At 41.1% G+C, this 20645-nt stretch overlaps 2 protein-coding genes across 4 annotated transcripts in view; one reads left to right on the plus strand and one right to left on the minus strand.

Annotated features, from left to right (window-relative positions):
• Positions 1 to 101: 101 nt before the first annotated feature.
• Positions 102 to 11282, plus strand: cunh1orf198 (chromosome unknown C1orf198 homolog). The gene is made up of 4 exons (XM_007898387.2): positions 102 to 500; positions 7164 to 7214; positions 9061 to 9684; positions 10951 to 11282. Exons 1-4 carry the CDS (start codon positions 183 to 185, stop codon positions 11005 to 11007), a joined length of 1050 nt encoding a protein of 349 aa, XP_007896578.1. The 5' UTR covers positions 102 to 182; the 3' UTR covers positions 11008 to 11282.
• Positions 11283 to 14956: 3674 nt separating this feature from the next.
• ttc13 (tetratricopeptide repeat domain 13) overlaps positions 14957 to 20645 on the minus strand; it is a 29092-nt gene continuing 23403 nt past the window's right edge. For 2 of the 3 annotated variants that reach the window (XM_007898391.2, XM_007898390.2), the window contains exons 20-23: positions 19476 to 19555; positions 18914 to 18992; positions 17810 to 17889; positions 14957 to 15943 (exon numbers count right to left, since the gene is read on the minus strand). In XM_007898391.2, coding sequence (XP_007896582.1) covers positions 15829 to 15943; positions 17810 to 17889; positions 18914 to 18992; positions 19476 to 19555 — 354 coding nt within the window. In that variant the 3' untranslated portion in view covers positions 14957 to 15828. The remainder of the gene's footprint in view (positions 15944 to 17809; positions 17890 to 18913; positions 18993 to 19475; positions 19556 to 20645) is intronic. The other variant, XM_042333754.1, reaches the window with a different exon arrangement.

Consider the following 20645-nt stretch of genomic DNA (forward strand, 5'->3'; position numbering starts at 1 on the left):
GCGTGCGCGCGCGTGCGTGAAGTGAGCGCGCTTGAGAGCGTGGGCGCGCCTGGTTGGTTTGGTGACGTACGCGGGGCGGTCCGGCTCGCGCGGTGACGGTTGAGGGGTTGGGCTCGAGCTCGCTCGGAGGAGGGCGAGCGAGCGAGCGGCGGTTATTTTCTCGGCGGCGGCGGGGGAGGGGGATGATGATGGCGTCCGTCGTGCTGGCGGGCCGCGAGTCGGTCGCGAACGGGCTGGAGCAGAAGAAATTCGAGTACTTCTCGTCCATCAGCCCCATGGCGAGGAAGATCATGCTGGAGAGGCAGAAAATCAAGGAGCGGTACGGGCCACAGTGGGAGAGGCTGGAGCCCAAAGAGCAGGAGGAGATCATCGACAACTGGCTGGTGGACCCGCAGATCCGCACCAGATACGCCCTCCACCGGATCCAGCGCGAGGACACCGTCTGCTTCCCGACGCTGCAGCTCCAGACAGGCCAGAAGGTCGTGCATTTCGGGGATGAGGTGAGCGAGTTGTCAGCGGCGTGTCTGCCTTCCGCGAGCCAAGCACAGCACTGCGATACCAAGCGCGAGAAAGAGAGAGAGAGGAAAAAAAAGAGGCGTCTGCCGGGGTTCGTGTGCCCCGCGCCTCAAGTCAGTCACCAGATGGACGACTTGTGGTCAACACGAGCTGCCCCCGCCCTGCCCTGCTCTCCCTGCCCTGCCCCGCCCCAGACCTGCCCTGCCCCCCCCTGCCCTGCTCTCCCTGCCCTGCCCCAGCCCTGCTCTCCCCTCCCTGCCCTGCCCCAGCCCTGCTCTCCCTGCCCTGCCCCAGCCCGGCCCTGCCCCAGCCCTGCTCTCCCTGCCCTGCCCCGCCCTGCCTCCCCTCCCTGCCCCCCCAGCCCTGCTCTCCCCTCCCTGCCCTGCCCCAGCCCTGCTCTCCCCTCCCTGCCCTGCCCCAGCCCTGCTCTCCCCTCCCTGCCCTGCCCTGCCCCAGCCCTGCTCTCCCCTCCCTGCCCTGCCCTGCCCCAGCCCTGCCTCTCCCCTCCCTGCCCCTGCCCTGCCCCAGCCCTGCTCTCCCCTCCCTGCCCTGCCCAGCCCTGCTCTCCCCTCCCTGCCCTGCCCTGCCCCAGCCCTGCTCTCCCCTCCCTGCCCTGCCCCAGCCCTGCTCTCCCTCCCTGCCCTGCCCTGCCCCAGCCCTGCTCTCCCCTCCCTGCCCTGCCCCAGCCCTGCTCTCCCCTCCCTGCCCCAGCCCTGCTCTCCCCTCCCTGCCCTGCCCCAGCCCTGCTCTCCCCTCCCTGCCCTGCCCCAGCCCTGCTCTCCCCTCCCTGCCCTGCCCTGCCCAGCCCTGCTCTCCCCTCCCTGCCCTGCCCCAGCCCTGCTCTCCCCTCCCTGCCCTGCCCCAGCCCTGCTCTCCCCTCCCTGCCCTGCCCCAGCCCTGCTCTCCCCTCCCTGCCCTGCCCCAGCCCTGCTCTCCCCTCCCTGCCCCTGCCCTGCCCTGCTCTCCCCTCCCTGCCCTGCCCCAGCCCTGCTCTCCCCTCCCTGCCCTGCCCCAGCCCTGCTCTCCCCTCCCTCCCTGCCCCAGCCCTGCTCTCCCTCCTGCCCTGCCCTGCCCCAGCCCTGCTCTCCCCTCCCTGCCCTGCCCTGCCCCAGCCCTGCTCTCCCCTCCCTGCCCTGCCCCAGCCCTGCTCTCCCCTCCCCAGTATGTCAGGAATGTGTCCTCTCTGAGCTATAGCTAAACAACATTTTTTTGATGGGGGGAGGTGGGGTGGGAAATGCTCCACAGACTCGCCTCTCCCAGTTAAGCGAGCATAGGGTTTCCCAATTTTCCTACAGTTGTTTGGGGGAAAGCTCAATCTCGCTTTAGACGTCCTCTTTGTGTTCGCTCACTCTTTTTATACCATAAAAGAAAACGACAGATGAATCGGCGACCGGCCTTGGGGCGCGTCGATACTTTTGAATGTTTGGGTGGGGTGGATGAGGCAAGAGTTTCTTACAGCACCGGTTTTCCTCCCGGTGATGCGAGCAATTGGTTAACTCGGGTTTGAAATTTTGAAATATTGTGTGGATTTTCAGCTCGTCTCTTTGTTCTTCTTCGGGCTTCACGTTTTTTTTGATCTTGTTGCATTCATTCGGGTTTTCGTGAAGAGGCAAATCAATCCTGTTCCGAATTTTTTTTGAAAAAAAAGTGTTCAGGTTTCACATGGGGTCGTGGAGCTCATGGTTCACTCTTTTGTTCTGTGTCTGTCTGTCTGGTGGGGAGGTACTGGGCTGTCCAGAGTTAAAGGCTTTCCAATGAGATATTAAACTGAAGCCCCAGACTCCTGCAGGTGCACTAGAAAGATTGTGTGATATTTGAGGAGGCAGTTTCTTTCAATCTGCTGGCAAACAATTCTCCACATTAATTGGTAGTTCACCTTATAACTAATTGTAGGTCTTGATGACGCAGATGGCTGTGCCAGTTGTCAAAAGTAAAGGTACTAAAGTTTGAAGGAATTAACTTGTGAGATGCTTTGAGACATTATGACATAAGAGATTTATAAAAGGGCACATTTTTTTCTATATGCAAATGTTTGCTATTGTTAGGGACTGTATGTGCATGGCATGATTTATAGGCAATGGGTGGTAATGACTACATGTATTGTAGGAAACCTTGGGCAAATTTCCTTACTCCATATGCCTGATAATAATCCCTCAACAAAAAAAAGAATTTGGTCACTTCAATCCATAACTGTTTGTTGGACACTGCTGTGCACAATTGGCTGCTGCATTTTGCCCATAAAATATACAGTCAATTCACTTTACAGTATATTCTGTGAAGCACTTTAAGAAGACGTGAAAAGCACTATATCAAATGCAAGGATTATTATTATGATGTACAGACAGCCTTTACTATTGGGTGCATGCACACAAAATGATGTATGAAAAAGTGGTGTGTTAGCTTATACATGATATGTTGTGTACACAAGGAATATTTACCAGGTTAAAGTGCATTGGTGTATATGGTATGTGTGTAGATGTGCAGTGTTTTTACAAGGTTATAGAGGAAATAAGCTGTTCACATGACATCCATTAGAGCAAAATGCCAGCAGTTAAATGGTCGTCATTTGAATCAAATTAGGTTAACTTAGTTATTATTTATGCTGGCAGTTATGTGTTAAGTATCTGCAGTTCTCCTATTGGAAAATGTTTTGCTTCTCTGATAATTAAGGAAAGGACTGATGGGAATATGTTTTTAATATAGACATAAATATAGGTCTGCAGTTCATTACATTTCATAGAGATAAACCATATAAGCTTGGAATGATTATAACCTTATATCACTTTGTTTAATTAATCTCATAAACTGTTTTATGTCTTTCATGTGAGCCCAAGGATTAGGTACACTCTTGAGATCTTTCCAAGCCATTGATTATTTTATGTATCCTGTTTTGACTTATTATGGGTGATTTTTTTCTTAGTTTTGATTAGCTTTTCTGAAGTGAGAGGTTGCCCTTCTAGCCCATATATCTGTATGCTTTGTGTCCTTGACTTACACAAGAGGAAAATGTGACATCATTACTCAACATTTATTGATTGGAAAAAAGGTCACAAGATATTGCATTTAATCACAAAACAGTCACTCCATTTTATAATATATCCTGTGAAACACTTTGGGACATCCTCCTGATGCGAAATGTGCTAAACCAAATGCAAGGATTATTATATTCTATAACCAAATAATCATTGAAAGTCCCAGTTTTAGATTAAAAAGGTGTGGAAAATGGTGTTGGAAAATTGTTGGTGCTGCTGTTCTTGATTTTCCACAGTAGCTTGTGTGTGTGGGGGGGTGTGGGGGTGGGGTTGGAAGAGAGTGAAGTTGACAGAATTAGTTTATTTGAATTCCTCTTTGGTGCTGGACTGATCCCTTGGGGCATCAGTGCATACCTGGGGCCAACATTTAGGTTTCTCATTTTCCATGCATAAATGAGTAGTTGTCCAGGAATTCTGACCACAGCCTTTGGTTTTAATGTTTCAAGAGTCTATAACTCATCTTAATCCTGAGATGAGATTACATCTTTGAATCTATTTCACATATCTGTTATTTTGGGAGAAGATTTCTACAGACTGATTTTGATGCTGTTAGATACTTATTGACCACTAGGCTCTTTTTAACCCATCTTCGCCAATAATTAATTATCTGTGTTTTGGGTGAAAGTCACTTGTCAAAAGCAGATTTTTTACCCAAATGTCCTTTTTTTGTGACTAGAACTACACACATGCATTTCCGGAAGCAAAATTGCAGCTAGGCAAATTTCAGGATGGAGCCATTGAAGGAATATTCTAAAATAGATTTTAGTTTTCACCAAATGTACGTTTTTTTAATTAAATTTACTCCCTGATTTTTTTCTTCACTTTTTGACAAAATGTGCTGATAAGATGCCTTAAAAATACCCAGAAGGGGGTATTTTATGATTTTTTAAAAAATGATTTGATAGATACTACATCATTGGGTTGATGAACTATTTTTAAAAAAACAAGTTAACAGTTCATGTTACTATTGCCTGTGAACTTAAATCACTCAGATAAAGCATTCAGTTTTATTATACAACCATGTGAATTAAGACAACCTGCCATGAAGAATGACATAATGAAGAACAAAGAAAGGGACTTAAATCTATGCCGAGATATGGTGTTAGGTAACAATAAAATAGATCTACACTGGGGATGAAAAATTGCACTGTTTGGTATACTTTCTGCTTTATGGATTGGACTGTGTAACCATGAGTGGTTTCATAGGATTTAACAACAACAACATTACATTTGTATAGTGCCTTTCAGGTCGGGAGGATGTCCCAAGGCGCTGAAATAACCATGAGCCATTCATCTTTTAAATAGAAGTAGAGCTAACAAAAATGTACTGTATTCTGAGGTCCCAGGGGCCATATTTCTTTGTGCCCCCATTATAATAAGGTCTATTTTCTTATACATCTGAAACGCCACATTATAAAAGAGTAGCCTTGTAAGTAACAATATTTTTTTCTCTCGTTTAAATATGCAGAGATCCTCATTTCTTTACACGTGTGAAAGTTGAATAAATGGTTGTAATCAATTGGAACTTTTTTCAGAGTTGATGAGGGTACCTAGTACCCTGGTGGAGTTGTTAATTGGTCGTGAGCAGAAATCAATGTCTGTGCCAGTTGGCACCATGCCCTACATGGCTGTCTATGCTGATGGTCCAAGCTAGGACAAGCTGGCTAAAGCAGTTTGTCAATCTGGCTCCAGCCTTCTGCATGTCCCTTGTGGCAATGCTTTCAGCCACTATACCCCGAAACTTTGGATATATCCTCTATCCCTCTGCCTTGCCACTTTCTTCGTCATCTTTAGGTTACGCTTGAAGACCTTCCTATTTGACCGTGCCTATGGTCATCTCCCCCACCCGGCTCGCGGTCGTGCTCTGCGACACTACCCTGCGTGAGGGGCGCTATATAAATGAAAGTTGTTGTTGAATGTGGAGGATCGAAAACAAGTTGATCAATTTGCTCACAGGCTATATTTGGCCAGGTTTGTGGTTACTCTGGGCAGTTGCAAAAGGGAATTGAATTGATTTTTAATGGCTTGAGGTTTTCAGATGTGAGATGGAAAGCAATGCTATTTGAAAATGATACTGGACAGATGAAGTGTAATGGTCTTTCCGATTCTACATATTCCAATTTTTCTTGTCCACTACATGGAGGCTGATATCTTGGAAAAAGATTGTATGCCAGAACAGCTGCAGGACTACAATTGTAATTACAGGAAAACAGCTGCAGCTCAGTAGGAGTTACAGTAGTTCTTTTTTTAGTGTGGGGAGAGCATTTAGTGCAAAAATGCCACAAAGTAACATTTTATAAAGCAAATACTGTACCTGGATTGTTCCCAGTATTGTAATTTTGTTGATTTTGTCTGCAGATTTGTTTTGTTGTCTGAAATTAGTAAAATATTCATCATTCACTCATCTGTAATGCATATTTTATATTGGAGTGAGGGAAGAGGGAGATTTGAAGCTGCTCTATTCATTGCTACAGAATAATAATATTCCTTGCATTTGATATCAAAGCACTTCATACTGTAGTGTAGTGATTGAGTATTTTGTGAGTGAAACAGGGCAGCCAGGTTTCACACAGCAATAACCAACAAACCACCATGGAGTGAGTAACAATTTTATTTGGGAGATTTGTTGGCCAGGACACCGGGAGAAATTCCCTTCTCTTTTGAAGTGTCATGGGATCTTTAATGTCCACCTGAACCTCGGTTTAACATCTTACCTGAAAGATGAATTTCTCCTTTTAAAAATCAGTCTCCACAAAGAAAAGCACTGAGAGCCAGGATGATAAATACAATAGCTGGCAAAATTCACACCAGAATTAATTTCAATTATTAGAAGGATTGGCAAATGCAGATATTTCCTCAACTATTGTCATGGGATACAAGCTGATGAGTGCACTGATTCGAGACAATAAACCACTTCAGGCTGATTAGTTTTAACTAAATTGATGAAATTGAAACTAATACAACAAGATTTCGTTTATAGAGCGCCTTTCACATCAGGAGGACGTCCCAAGGCGCTGGACAGTTGGGTCAGATAATATGTGATGGAAGAGAATCTTAAATAATGATGGTCATGTAATGGTATAAACATGTGTAAAGAAATGTGAATCTACCTATTTAAATAAGAGAGAAAAAAAGTAGTTCCTTACAATTCTACTTATATAATATGGTGTTTTGGATCCCCAAAAAAGAGACAGCGTGTTATAACGGACACACAAAGAAGAATGCCCCTTGGTTCCTCCTCCTCTTTGTCGGGTTACCGCTGATGTTGCTGCCAGCTGGTCAGCTGTGACAACTTTTGGGAGTGTTTCTAGCACTGTGCAATGCACATAAAGCCATCTTGTCAAAGCCAGAAGCACTCATATTGTTGGTGAACTCATAGTCTATTGAAACACTTAATGATGGTTGCCATGTATGAGGTAGGATTTTTTTTTAAAAAGTCTTAATGCAATAGAATAAAAAGGTTAATTGAAAAATACAAAGCAAAAATGAGAAATGGGGGGAAAAAATACAAGGTTGTCTGCTAACATCTGGTTTGCACCTGTAAACTTGATAATGGATGTTATCATACCTCTCTTATGTTAAGAGGACTAAGTCTACTTCTGTTTTCTACTTTAGGATATTACATGGCAGGATGAACATTCGGCTCCATTCTCGTGGGAAACAAAGGTAAACTGTTCTTAGCATTTTCATATTCGCTTCTGGTCATCTGCTCTAAATGTTTCCATGTTTTGTAACTTCAAAGTTGTTCTGTCTTGAAGGTCCAAAATAATTGCTATCAAATTATAATTGTGTATGTTGACCTAACGTGTCCTTACTGCATGAAAATGTGCAATGTTGCCTTTTTCTTAACCAATTTGGAATAGTAGTATGAGAAAAGTAATACTTTGAAGGGCTTTGAGATGTCCTGCTTGTGAATGTAAATTGTATTGTATAATAAAGTACAATGTAAATGCTTGAGCTGTGCCTAGGGAAAGGGGGATTTTTAAATTAAACGGTGAAGAGAAATGCAAAAAAACTTAAATAAAGAGATCCAACTTAAAGCTCTGACAAAATCAAGAGTTTTGAGTTGGATGAACACTGTAGCAGTTGTACAACAAAGTCTGCTGCTCTTCACTTAGTTAAATTTTCCCTTCCGCTGCTACCCAATCACCTGCAACATACCCCAAGGCTCCATCCTTGGCCCCCTTCTTTTCCTTATTTACATGCTCCCTCTCGGCGATGTCATCCGCAGACTCTGGGTCAACTTCCACATGTATGCAGATGACACCCAAAGCTATTTCTCTCCCTCCAGCTTTGATTCTGTGTCTGCTGATGTTCTGTCAGCTTGCTTGACAGGCGTCAAGGCCTGGATGAGCACAAACTCCCTGTAGTTAAATGTTGACAAGGCAGAAGCCATATTCCTTGGCTCCCGTTAACGTCTTCTCTCCTGAAGCTCTGAACTCCTGGATCTCCCTGGCCTATTCCTCAGACTTGCCAAGTCTTTGCATAACCTAGGTGTTGGGTTCAATCCTAGCTGTCTTTCCTCCTCCACATACGTGACCAGGAACTCTTCCCTCCAGCTCCATCATATTGCCCACCTCCAACCATACCACAAACCCAACACAGTAAAAACCCTCATCCACACTTTAATCACCTCCCGCCTCAATTATTCCAATGCTCTTCCCACTATCCACAAAATCCAATTCATTCAAAACTCTGCTACCTGTATACTTGCATACACTAAACTCTGTACTCCCATCATACCAGTCCTTGCCAGACTCTACTGGCTCCATAATCACAGAATTGATCAACTTCAAGATACTTGCACTCAGCTACAAATCCCTTCGTGCCCTGACATCTCCCTACCTCTCTGACTTGTTTATTCCCTACTACATTACCCGCTGCCTCCACTGGGCTGGTTCCAGCGTTCTGCTTGTCCCTCATCCCCCTCCACCATCGGTGGCTGTGCTTTCAGCCACCACGCCCCAAACTCTCTCCCTCGATCCTTTTGCCTTGCCACCTCCATCCCCATTTGCAGATCATGCCTGAAGACTTGCCCTTTCAACCATGCCTGAGGTCATCTCCCCATTGACTTGGCATTAGGCTCCACCACTATTAAGCACTCAGATGCTAACCTGCATGAAAGGTGCTATATAAATTTAAAAAGTTACGTGGCTGTTAAGCCAACCCTGAAGAGGCGCATAACAGCACCTTTCATGTAGAATGAACATCTTGAAACTCTTGGACAAATTTCGTGCTCTTGGAGCACGAAAGTAGCTTTTGGTGATTCACTCCATTATGTTTTTATTTGTCATCACGTTTGAGATTCTTGTTGATACTGATAGAATTGCAATGAAGGGAGATTTGTTACTTTCAATTAAGCTTATTTTTGTAGTTTGAATGAAACATTATAGTTAATACAATGCAGTTTAAAACCCAGGAAACAGTTAATATAGTTAACTTCCTTGCTGTATTGTACTTCAAAACATCTAATGTGAATGTTATATAAATGTCTCATTCATTTTTTTTAAAGAGTCAGATGGAATTTAGCCTCATGTCTGCTACTACTTCAGAACAAGGAATTTTTCCTCCTCAGAATGAACACCGGCAGCCAGGAAAAATATCCCAAGGAGGCCATCCCCTCAAAACATCTCAGGGAAATCACTCAGTAAAAACATCCCAGGGAATCCAACCAGTCAAAATATCACAAAATGGCAAAGCACCAAGTGTAGACACCCTTGTGCCAGTCAAAAAAGAAGAGGAGTCGTCTTTCTGGAAATTGAGTACAGAGAGATCCAGGCTGGAGGGTGATCAATCTGAATTCCAGTCCTTGACTCCGAGTCAAATCAAATCAATGGAGAAAGGAGAAAAATCTATTCCCTCTTACTTAAGACAAGATTCTGCATCAAAGGACAAGGATGAAAATAAATGTGAAAAACCTAAGACTAAGAAGCAGGAGAGAATAATCAACACCAGCGTCTCATCTGTGTTCATTGACTGGGAGAGATCTCGACCCCACCAGTCTTCTGTTAGCGTACCTGATGAGATTTTCATTCCTGACCAGTCTGAGAAATCTCCAGAGAAACAAACTTATGCAAAAGAATCTGAAGATGAGAGGGATGACTCATGTGCATCTGACACACCATTTTTCTCCCAGGTAAATGATTCTTCATCTTCAAAGTTTACCATATATTCAGACTACTGTGAGCTAAACAGTCATACTAAAATACTTGATTTGTGTAAAGCAACCATTTGATTTTTTTGATTGTTACGTTTCATTATTGAACATAATCCTCATTCTTTGATAGCACCTTTCACATCTGGAGGATGTTTTAAAATGCTTCACTGAAACTTAGTGTCTGTATTTTTGTAGGCTAACACTGCAGTCAATTTGTACACAGCAATGTCCCACAAACAACCATAAAATGAATGATCAGATTTTATTTGGATGATTATTATCCAGGATACTGGAAGAAACTCCTTTCTCTTTTTTTAATAGTAACACAATTACGAGTCCTGTAGCTCAGTAGTTGGAGTACTCGCCTCACAAGCAAGAGACCTGGGTTTGATTCCCAGTAGTGGAAAACCTTCCTTACTCCACACGCCTCTTTACCTAGCAGTAAGTAGGAATTTGGTTGTTAGTCGATTGGTGGATTGCTTTTCTGGGGGTAATAATTCCTTTTTTTTAAAAAAATTAATCACTGCATCCACAACTGTTTGTGGGACACTGCTGTGCGCAATTGGCTGCCACGTTTTGCCCACAAAATATAGTCACTTTACAGTATATTCTGTGAAATACTTTGAGACGTCTCGAAGACATGATGAGGCGCTATATCAAATACAAGGATTATTATTATAGCACTTTTCACGTCTTCAAGACGTCTCAAAGCACTTCACAGAATATGCTGTAAAGTGAATTGACCGTGTATTTGTGGGTGAAACGCGGCAGCCGATTGCGCACAGCAATGTCCCATAAACAATCGTGGATTGAAAATGACCAATTTATTATTGTTTTGTTTTGGAGGGATTATTATTAGGCGTGTGGAGTAAGAAAACTTTGCCCAAGTTTTCGCCCTGAACTGCCTGGAATTGAACTCAGGTCTCGCGCTTGCGAGGCGAGTGCTCTAACCACTAAACTACAGGATTCCAACCCTAACCCAAATTGTAATCTAAAAGGATTAAATGGAGAAACTGTAAATTATTTGAAATTAAATGAAAATAAGCAAAAGATATTAAGATAAAGGAAATAATTTGAGTTTCCAAATATTAGCCAATAATTCATTTACTTGATTCCATTGAAGATGTATTTTACAAGTGCTGAGTTGTGGTGATGGTAGCAATGCCGTAGCAAGACTGGTTGTGTACACCTGTGCATCACATTTCGTGTATTGCTTATTCATATCCCTTTCTTTTCTACTTGCAGATTAATACAAGCAACAACATCTTAAAGACAGGCTTTGATTTTTTGGACAATTGGTAATACCTTCAGCTTCCATCACAATTGCTTTCAAACCAAAAGAAAATTGCAAATGCCCTTTTGGCCTATGAGACTATCTAACACTTCTGTTACCAGTTCTGATGGTGAAAATACTGGTCAGTTGCAAGCCCTGTAGTTTTTCAACCAAACAAAGAAAAAGTTTACAATTTGTGGACCTTCATTGCACTTTGCCATGTTACAAAACGCTTTGATGGGTTACGTATGTCTTTTCCATTTTTTTTTCTTCAAAAGAATTATAACTCGGTGTGTGTATATATATATATATATACACACACACACATTTAAGTTTATAGATTTGGTGCTCCACATTTTTCTGAATTAGTACTTTAGGGACAACTTCTTAAAGCTCTGTCAGTCAAGCAGACTTATTGATGATATCCATGAAAAAGGGATAACGTGGAACGGGTTAAATCAGTTTTCCACCTTTTGAAGGTGTTAACTCAATAGATATGCTTACATGAGACTCCGTGAGTTCACCCAAGTGACCACCTTTCTAAACCTACAGTGAATGTTCACATGTTTGTTGAATACAGTGTACATCGCCTGAGTTTCTTCTGTTTCTCTTATATCCACATTCATTCACTTTCTAGGAGGGGGTTCACTGAACAATAATCAGAAGTGGAAACCAAAATGATTTTCTTCCACTCCCTCCCTTTCCAAACCTAAAGTGATTAAAATAAATGTATTCTTTCAGCCTTCAAGGAAGATCCCTCAAAATACTGATTTCAAAGCAAATCCACCAGAAGACACTGGGTCAAGTGTTTATGTTCAATGTATTCCTCCACAGAGTTAATTAATCTATCAGATGGTAAAGCCAATATTTGCATGATAATTTAAATGCAGAAGGCATGCTGATATATAGTAATATGTTTACTGTACCAGACTAAAAACTAGAAATAATTATCTTCAGTGAACTGGGTGATGAGCTGTGTTAAAACATGGCTCGCATGCTAATTAAAAATAGAAAACTACCCCGCCTGCCTTTTTTTGTAATTTTTGTAGAAAATGTCCCAAGAATTTCATAATTAATCTTTTGGGTAGAGTACTTGTAACAAATTGTGGTACATTATTTAGATGCATAGTAGTGAAAGCTCTGCATACATTAATTTATTATTAAATAGTTTGATGAACTGGTAGAATTTTTCAGCAAAATTTACTATGGAGCACTCTTGCTTTGAAATAATGAGAATTAAAATGAATAGAACTTTAGGGTTTAAGTAAAAAATAGCTCACTAATGTATAGTGCTACATAGCAGAGATAAATGGGAATTGAGCAGAGCAAATTTTGAACCTCCCAAGATGAGATCGAGCAAAGGTATCAGGCTGCTGGGGGAGGAGAGAACGGGAGTTGCGCACATCTCCTGACAAGGTCATTGGTGTCAACCCAGACAATTAAAAAAGGGAGAGAAAGCATAACCCATACTACCCCCAATTAATTCCATCTTCCTATTAAATGAGTTATTCTCTCTGATGCTGATGTTACAAAGATTATTGTTTAGAATAATCTCAAGAGTGCAGAGGGAAAAAAAGTTGTAAAATGCAGCGGATACTATTTGCCTGAAACACCTATGAGCAATGTGGGGGAGATGTTCATTCTTGTTTAATTAATCTGTGAATAGAACAGATTATTGGTAACTCATGTTGACCTGGATAAATCAACACAATTTTTTAAACATTTGCCTAAATGATTTTTGTATTGCATCTACTGTTAAAGCCTTGTTGATTTGCAAACCAAAGGATGCAAATTTCAATTATATGCAGTCGGTGTTACATAAGGATGAACTTAGGAATCTCAAGGCTAACTTCATCTGTTGTACAACACTTTCATCTTAACTATATGTTCCTTGTTATACAACCAATAACCTCAATTATAATAGTTAACTAGTGATTAACAATATAATTTAAGCAGCCGTTCCACGTCTATGTTCCGTGCAACTAGTGAAGTAGGTGGAGCAGTTACTTACTTTGTTCCAATGCCCCTGAAAAGTGTTACAAACTGTAAATTGGATGTCCGGCATGTATAGTATTAAATCTGATTCTTCCACAGCATTATTTTTAGTATGTTGGTGGGTAAAATGGGCATGCAAAATCCTATTTTACATATTTTGTGTAATCATTACAGCTAACATATTTATACTGTTAGGTTAGATGAAATGCAATATGTATTTTAAAGCAATGTTGTTGCAAATAAATAAGAATTTTAAAATAAAATAGCTGAACCATTAATATCATTGGTTTGTAGTGTATTATACCCAACTAGGCATTCAGCATTCTGTTTTTCAATGAATTCTAACTTATTTTTTCAGTAATCCTCCAGTATTTCACCTGAGTAGCCATTCTTTATGAGACCAAATAAAACTTTCAGGATATTCAACTCTGGAAGGTATCAAAAGAGTATTATGCTGCTTTTGCCTGGTGCACCCTTTTCAGAAAAGATCACTGTTCAGGATTTGAACCACTAGGGAGTGGGCCAAGAGTTTGATAGCCTCAGTTGGGGGGAGGGGCGGGGGGGGATTAAATTGGGTTCAATCAGATGAGGTTCTTTAATTTCTTCAGCAACATCTAGTGTCGGTGCACATGTGGCAGCTGGGTTAGTCTTACCTGTGACACCCTCAAGTGGCCTCTGACTTTCACTGCCAGCTTGAATATGAACCACTTGGGTAGGATACTAGAGGGCAATCATTGTGGTGCTGCAGAATGGCTATCTGAAGAATCTTAAATTTTATATAATTGAACTTACACAACCACATGGCCTGCAACCATCTTACATTGATGATGAGCTTTATTTTATACAGTTCAACTAATTATTACTAGCTCTTGGAGATATGTAGAGACATAAGATCAATTCAGCTTGATTGACTCTTTAATAAGACAAAATTGATTCCCTTACAAAATAAATTTTGAGCATGAATTTAAGTAAACAAATCAGGCACAAACATGTTATTGAAAATGCTAATGTGTAAGTAAAGCACATTTGTAATTACATTTCTGTGAAATGCAGTTTAAGAAAATATAGTGCAAATTTAAAACTGAATCACAGTGGTAATCTGAAAAGTACCATATACAAACGTTAGGTCAACAAAAGACTAAATGACAGCAGCTAGCTGCACCCGCTGAAAATGTTTAGTCTGAATTAGAGGAAATGTTCCCCTTCATCTAAATGCAAAAGACTCGAGATGAGAAAGCCAACACGAGACAAGGAAAAAAAATGGGCAGGCAACCAAAACAATCTTAAACTTCAGAACACTTTTCATTTTAAAACTATATTTGGTAAGTGTATGCTCTACCAGCGAACTGCTACTCCCAATGGAGACTTATAATTCACATACCCTCGTTTCTAGGCCCTTGTCCTGTGTACACTTCTAAAATATTCGGTGGTATTCAGACCTATGCCCCATGGCATTCACCAATAATGTCCAAATTTAGAATATGTTTGGCACTGATTTCCGCTTTCCAACATACTACAATAGAACAGAGCCTAAAACAAAGTTTAGAGCAGCAATGTTTGATAAATGGAGAAAAGATTTGATTCAGTTTCCAAGCAAATGGGCAAAGAGCTTTGGACTCCAAATAAATCTTGCAAATGTTTGCAGGGATGACAATGGATCCACATGGTTAGAGGCCCTTTGTCTGCTGTTGCTTCTCCTCGGGCTTTACTGCCTCTCTCCACTACTAAGGTCTACTCACCAAAGAACTACTTTACTGTAAATAGGGCCTCAAAGATTTGTTTGGAAAAACAAAGAATAAAAGCAATCTGAGGCACAAGTCAAGCATTTATATTTTGAATGGCACCTGCGCACTTGTTATAATTTTGGTCGTCTGCTGAAAATGGTCCAAATTAGCAATAAAATACATTTTAAAAAGTCATGCAAAATGTATTAGGTGGTAAAAGAACTGCAGGTACTTTACACGGTCTCTTATGACTATACTCATTAGAATGATGGTGGGGAAGGTAAGCAGGCACCAAGGTGATGTACTTGGCAATGGAACATCAAAATTGACTCTTATCTATGTCGGAGTTACTGAGGTCTGATTCCTGGTGGGGGCCGCAGCACTCCAGGGCAATCCTGAACATGGAGCTGCCAGCATTGCTAATTGGCAGAACTTGGAAGGGCAGACCAGTCAGTGGAAGTGGATTATTCCTGCAAGCCAATGCCCTGGATGTGCAGTTGGAACCTTGCCAGACAGTGCTCTCATTTTAAAGCTATGCAATTTTAGCTGGTTAAACCGAGCAGTACCCAAACATATCCTCTGGGGTCCCGAAGCCAACCTGCATCTATTGATCTCTGGTATTATGTAAACAAGCGCTATCCCTGTGTGGCGAGAGTACACATTCCATACACAGAAATTACCATTTATGGGCGGCATACATATGTAAAATTCTGGTTTGGATGGGTTTTATCGTGTCAAGACATCCAGCCTCTATCTAGGGGCAAAGTGCACTGTATTTATCAATTCTGTTGTAGGAGTCCCAGAAACTTAAATTTGCATAGGTGGAGAAAATCTTATCCAAAATAAAATAAACGTGTGCCTTTTTGGTCATTAATACCATTACTTGCATATCATATGCAGTCAGGTATTATAATTCTTTTAATTACAGTACTTATCAATATCCTGAAGAATAATTAAGACCTATTCCTTATAAATATAATGCAAAACCAGGTCAAAAGGCTAAAAGTTTTTTCCTCCCAAGTATTAAATTAAGCAGTATCAAAAAGTCATAAGCACCTCACATTTCTTTAATTATAAAAATAACTTAATATGTAACAATCAAGAAAGTCGGTCTTCACTTTTCTGAAGGTCCTATGAGTTTCTGGGACAATGGGAAGACGAGTCTGTATTGAGCACTTCTATCATTGTTCTTATCGTTGGAAAAGTTTCTGATACTGATGGAAGAGTGGAGTAAGATGCTGGCAGACTAAAGAGAAAACATGAAATAATAAAATTATATAAACCAGTGAAGTTTTAGTGGTTATGAGAATGTCGCATTCTTACACAGCTTACGTTAATTTAGAATTAGAGCAGTTCTCTAAACTTTTAATGAAGCCTAGTTTTGCTGCTCCTTCGGCAGCATTTTCTTCAAAATGAGTATTTAACGTGGAGCTGTACCATTCATCTCCATTTCTAACAAAGTCATGTTGGACGTTATGGTGGAAACGGCAAATTTAGCAGTCCATTACGATGTTCAGAATTTTCTACTTTGTAAGGGGATCTAACTATTGTGCAATAGTGAAAAGAGATGCACCGATGCTTAGTAATGAAGACAAGTTTACAAACTGCTTTTACAGATAATCCTAAATCAATCTATTGCCACATACTGCAGAGTATCTGACAAAATTATAGGCATAAGTTTGGAGAAATCCTGCAATTGAACATTACTTCAACCTGAAAGATGTAGTAGAATATAGCTTGATGTAACTTGTTCCATCCTAATGCTGCCAGCAAGGAAGGAAAAAAATACCAAAAAATATTACAGCCAATAACTGATTGAGAGATGCATCTTTAGCCTCCCCACATACCCATAAATATACAAAGGGTAAATAAAACAGCACATCAATTACTTAATAGTACAGCACAGGTAAATAACTCTTAGGTTTATTTCTAGGAACGAGAGGTGGTCATTTCGGCTGAATCTGCTTTGTCAGCAAGTCTATAACAATCCTGTGAATTCCATTCTCTTCTTTTTCCACATTCCTTAAGATCCATCCCTATCAATACTGTCTCTCTCTCTCTCGATTACCGCAAGTACACAATTTCCAGCACAATGTTTTCATTGTAGTTTTGTCAACAGGTGTTTTTCTATACACAGACTACCACTGATACCAATATATTAAACCTTTGTTTCATGATAGAGACAATTAGACCTTTAACGCTTTTCTGTAGGTCACAATCTGAACCTATTAAATGTCTTTACACGTGAGGTAGATTAATTTGCTCATTTAAGTTATATTCTTCCATGTCTTGTTTTCTTAGTCAGCTCCAGCCCAAACATGCAAAGTATCACACCTGACATTTTTATTTATTTTCTCTCAGCACATTTAAAAATAATTTACAGTGCAAATATGGGATTCAAAAGTTTTTTTTTTTTTTTTTTAAAAGACTTATTATGCTTCATCAACTGTCAAAACATTTTCATTCAATTTCTCTTCTGCTGAGTACTTTGGCAAAATGAGCATTATTTATGTCAAAGCTTCAACACTATCAACTTTAAGGACATCACAGCTGAACAAGATCCTTTCCTCACCCAACCTTCACACACCCACAGTAAGAAACATTGAGTAACAATCAAGAACTGGTTGACCTCCTCCCTAACTTGGGACACAAACATCAATTGTGTTGCTCTGTCCTAAATCAGCACTGACTGCTGATCAAACCTGGGACTTCCCCAGACTATGGCTCAGCTGCTCACTGGTTAAAAGTACTGGGGTGGGGAGGGGGGAAGTAATGAAATATTTGTTTTACTTTTTTTAAAAAAAAACAATAGCATTTGAGAGTTGAAATCTTCAGAGGGAAGTACAGCCCCCCCCACCCAAGATTAAACTGGCTCAGATGAGGTGGTGTCTGCTGAGGCAGGTAGGTCCACAGTTATCCAAAATTATTAATGGGTTGTTTGAATCACAAGATTGTCTGGCTCTTTAATGAAACAGAGGTGTTGATAAGGGCTCATCTTGTGAGCTAGCCACGATAATACCATAACAAGTAACCAGTGCTGAGTAGATACCCTTATTTCACAAGCTGAGCTGCCTGCAAGTGGTTGATGCCACCACTGAACACAATTTCTTACCTTTTCAAGTTCATCCAGAGTTTTCCTATTTTACTGAAAACCTCTGGACTTGGTGTGGTCATTGCTTCAAAATCTACCAGCTGAAATGAATCATAGAACTGTCATTCAAATAATATTCAAAGATAGCTAGCAAATGCCTTTTTGTTTCTATTTATACTTATCATACTAATATTTTAAAATATATATATTTTTGTTAAGAAGGATATGCTCATGACATCTGGGTGAGAAGACTGTTGAACTTATTACCGTAGTTCCTGGATCTTGCCTCTAATACCCAATGTTTTCCAAGTAGCACTAATGTGGAAAAGCTCCTACAATTTACTAAATTATTTCAGTACAGTGGTTGCATGCATGTATTTTGGTTTTGACACAATTATCTCCTGTAAGGATTCACATTATTTGTTTGTGTTCTTTCTCCCCTCTCTCTTCCACACCGACCTTTCACATCTCAGATCCAACCCAAGTCTTTGAATAGGTGCTAACTATTTGTTAAACATTAACATCCCAACACCCTGTTTACTAGTTAACAGGTCATTCAAATTTGTAATTCTAATAAAATAATCCTTGCATTTTGTACAGCGCCTTTTACGTTGGGAGAATGTCCCAAAGTGCTATTTGTGTGACTAGACCTAGAGTGACTATTTGTTGGCAAACATGGCAGGCAATTTGCTCATAGCAATGTCCCACAAACAGCCCTGAAATGAATGACCAAGTTATGAATGACTAATTAGTTACGAATGACTAATTCTGTATTATATGGAAAGAGGGAATGAAAAAAAATCTGACAGGTTGTTTTAACTTCATCGCAAAGATGTCAAAGTGGAGCTGTACTACTACCAAAAATCACTGCTTGAATTAATTTATTTAAATCATTGAATCTCATCTGTTTATTAAATTAGGATGATAAATGAATTGTTGTATGGAAACATGACTTTACAAGTTTATTTTAAAAAGACACCAACAGTAAACAAAGTGGAAAAAAATGTAATGACAGACAAGTAACTTGTCTATGTTCCTGCCCTCCAACCCATGTGGATTATATGCCGGTGACAATGTCATTATCATTGAAAGGCTTTAGTTTACTCATTCCAACACCAAACTCACCTTTCCTTTGGGGATTTTTCCTGTGACCTCCTTCCCACTTGCCATTAGTGCTCCCATGATTACTGAATACGCTACCACACTGGAAAGTGAAGCACATGACCATTAGATCACAGCAGCATTCAATACATTTTAAAAGGAAATGTAATAAGAACAACAAATTACATTTCTATAGCGCCATTCATGTCGGGTGGACGTCACAAAGCTCTTGTAGTGAACAGTAATTCTACGAAGCAATATTTTGAACGTGAAGAATTTGCCCCAAATGTGATTATTATTATTATCTTAACATCCTCTTAACTAACCAATCCTTGAATTAATTATATTGGCTGGCAGAAGACCTCTGGCTGCCATCACCAGAGAACACCCATTCAAACTCTTAGGGATAAAATGAACATCCAGCAGAAAAGTCTTCAAGGATTGATTTCTTGAGGAATACCAAAAAAGGAATTCAAAATACTCCTTAGATGCACATCACAGGCAGGTACTTCCCATTCAGTGTATTCTATCCACATAGTTACTTTCTCCTTAAATACATTTAAAAATACAGCACATCTGTACTAACCTGGATCCTCTTGAGAGAGGCATTAGGTTGTAAAAGTAATACACCAAAGAAAGGATTAGATTGCACACTGCATCCACTTCCTGATTGAAAGATAAAACAAAAACATTATTCCAAAAACAGCATAGTTCAGCTTGAGCAATTACATCATGACAGACTGAATTCCTGGCCAGCAAAATGTCTATTCCAGAACAGCAACACTCCCCCAGCACTCCTGAACTGTGACCTGAACCGGAAAGCTGGAGTAATAATCACTTTTAATTAAATAGATCATTCAACAAGTTTTGGTTGATACTACTGAAACTTTTCAATGTCACTACTACTATTCCCTCCCCATCTCCCTTCCACACTCTGACCCCAACCCATCTCTCCCTTCACATCTCGAACCTGTCGCCCCCTCCTCTCTCATACCACCATATCCAGTATGAAACACACCACCTGCTCCCTTGACCCCATTCCCACCCCTCTCCTCACTTCCCAGCTCCACCTCCTCACCCCTCTAACTCCATCAATCTCTCCCTATCATCTGGAACCGTTCCCATCCCCCTAAAAATAGCTATAATTACCCCCATCCTGCAAAAATCTTCCCTCCCCGGAACCATCCCTGTTTTCTAATAACTGGCCCATCTCCAACCTCCCTTTTCTTTCCAAGGTCCTTGCTTCCCAGCTTCGCTCATTCCTCTCCTACCACTTGCTTCACAAGCCCCTCCAATCGGATTTCCATGCTGCTACAGCACGGAAACTGCTCTGGTTAAGGTCACAAACAACATCCTGTCCATCTGTGACTAGGGCTCCCTCTGCTTCCTCATCCTCCTCGACCTCTCTACTGCATTCAATACCGTGGACCACTCCATCCTCCTCCACTGCCTCTCCTCTCACCTCAACCTTCAAGGTTCTGGTCTCCAATTTATCTCTGCCAACGTTTCTCTTCCAACCCCCGCATAGTCTCACGTGGTGTTCCTCAGGCTCTGTCCTCGGTCCCCTCCTCTTCAACCTGTACATTGGAACCTCCCCCTTGGTGGCATCATCCGCAGATATGGGGTTAACTTCCATATGTACGTGGATGACACCCAACTCTTATCTCTCTGCCTCCACCCTCGATTCCAGGAGAACTGACATCCCGACAGGCTGTCTGTCTGACATCAAGTCCTGGATGAGAGCCAACTTTCTACA

This window comes from Callorhinchus milii, unplaced genomic scaffold (genome assembly GCF_018977255.1).
Source record: "Callorhinchus milii isolate IMCB2004 unplaced genomic scaffold, IMCB_Cmil_1.0 Scaffold3, whole genome shotgun sequence".
Lineage (NCBI taxonomy): Eukaryota > Metazoa > Chordata > Chondrichthyes > Chimaeriformes > Callorhinchidae > Callorhinchus > Callorhinchus milii.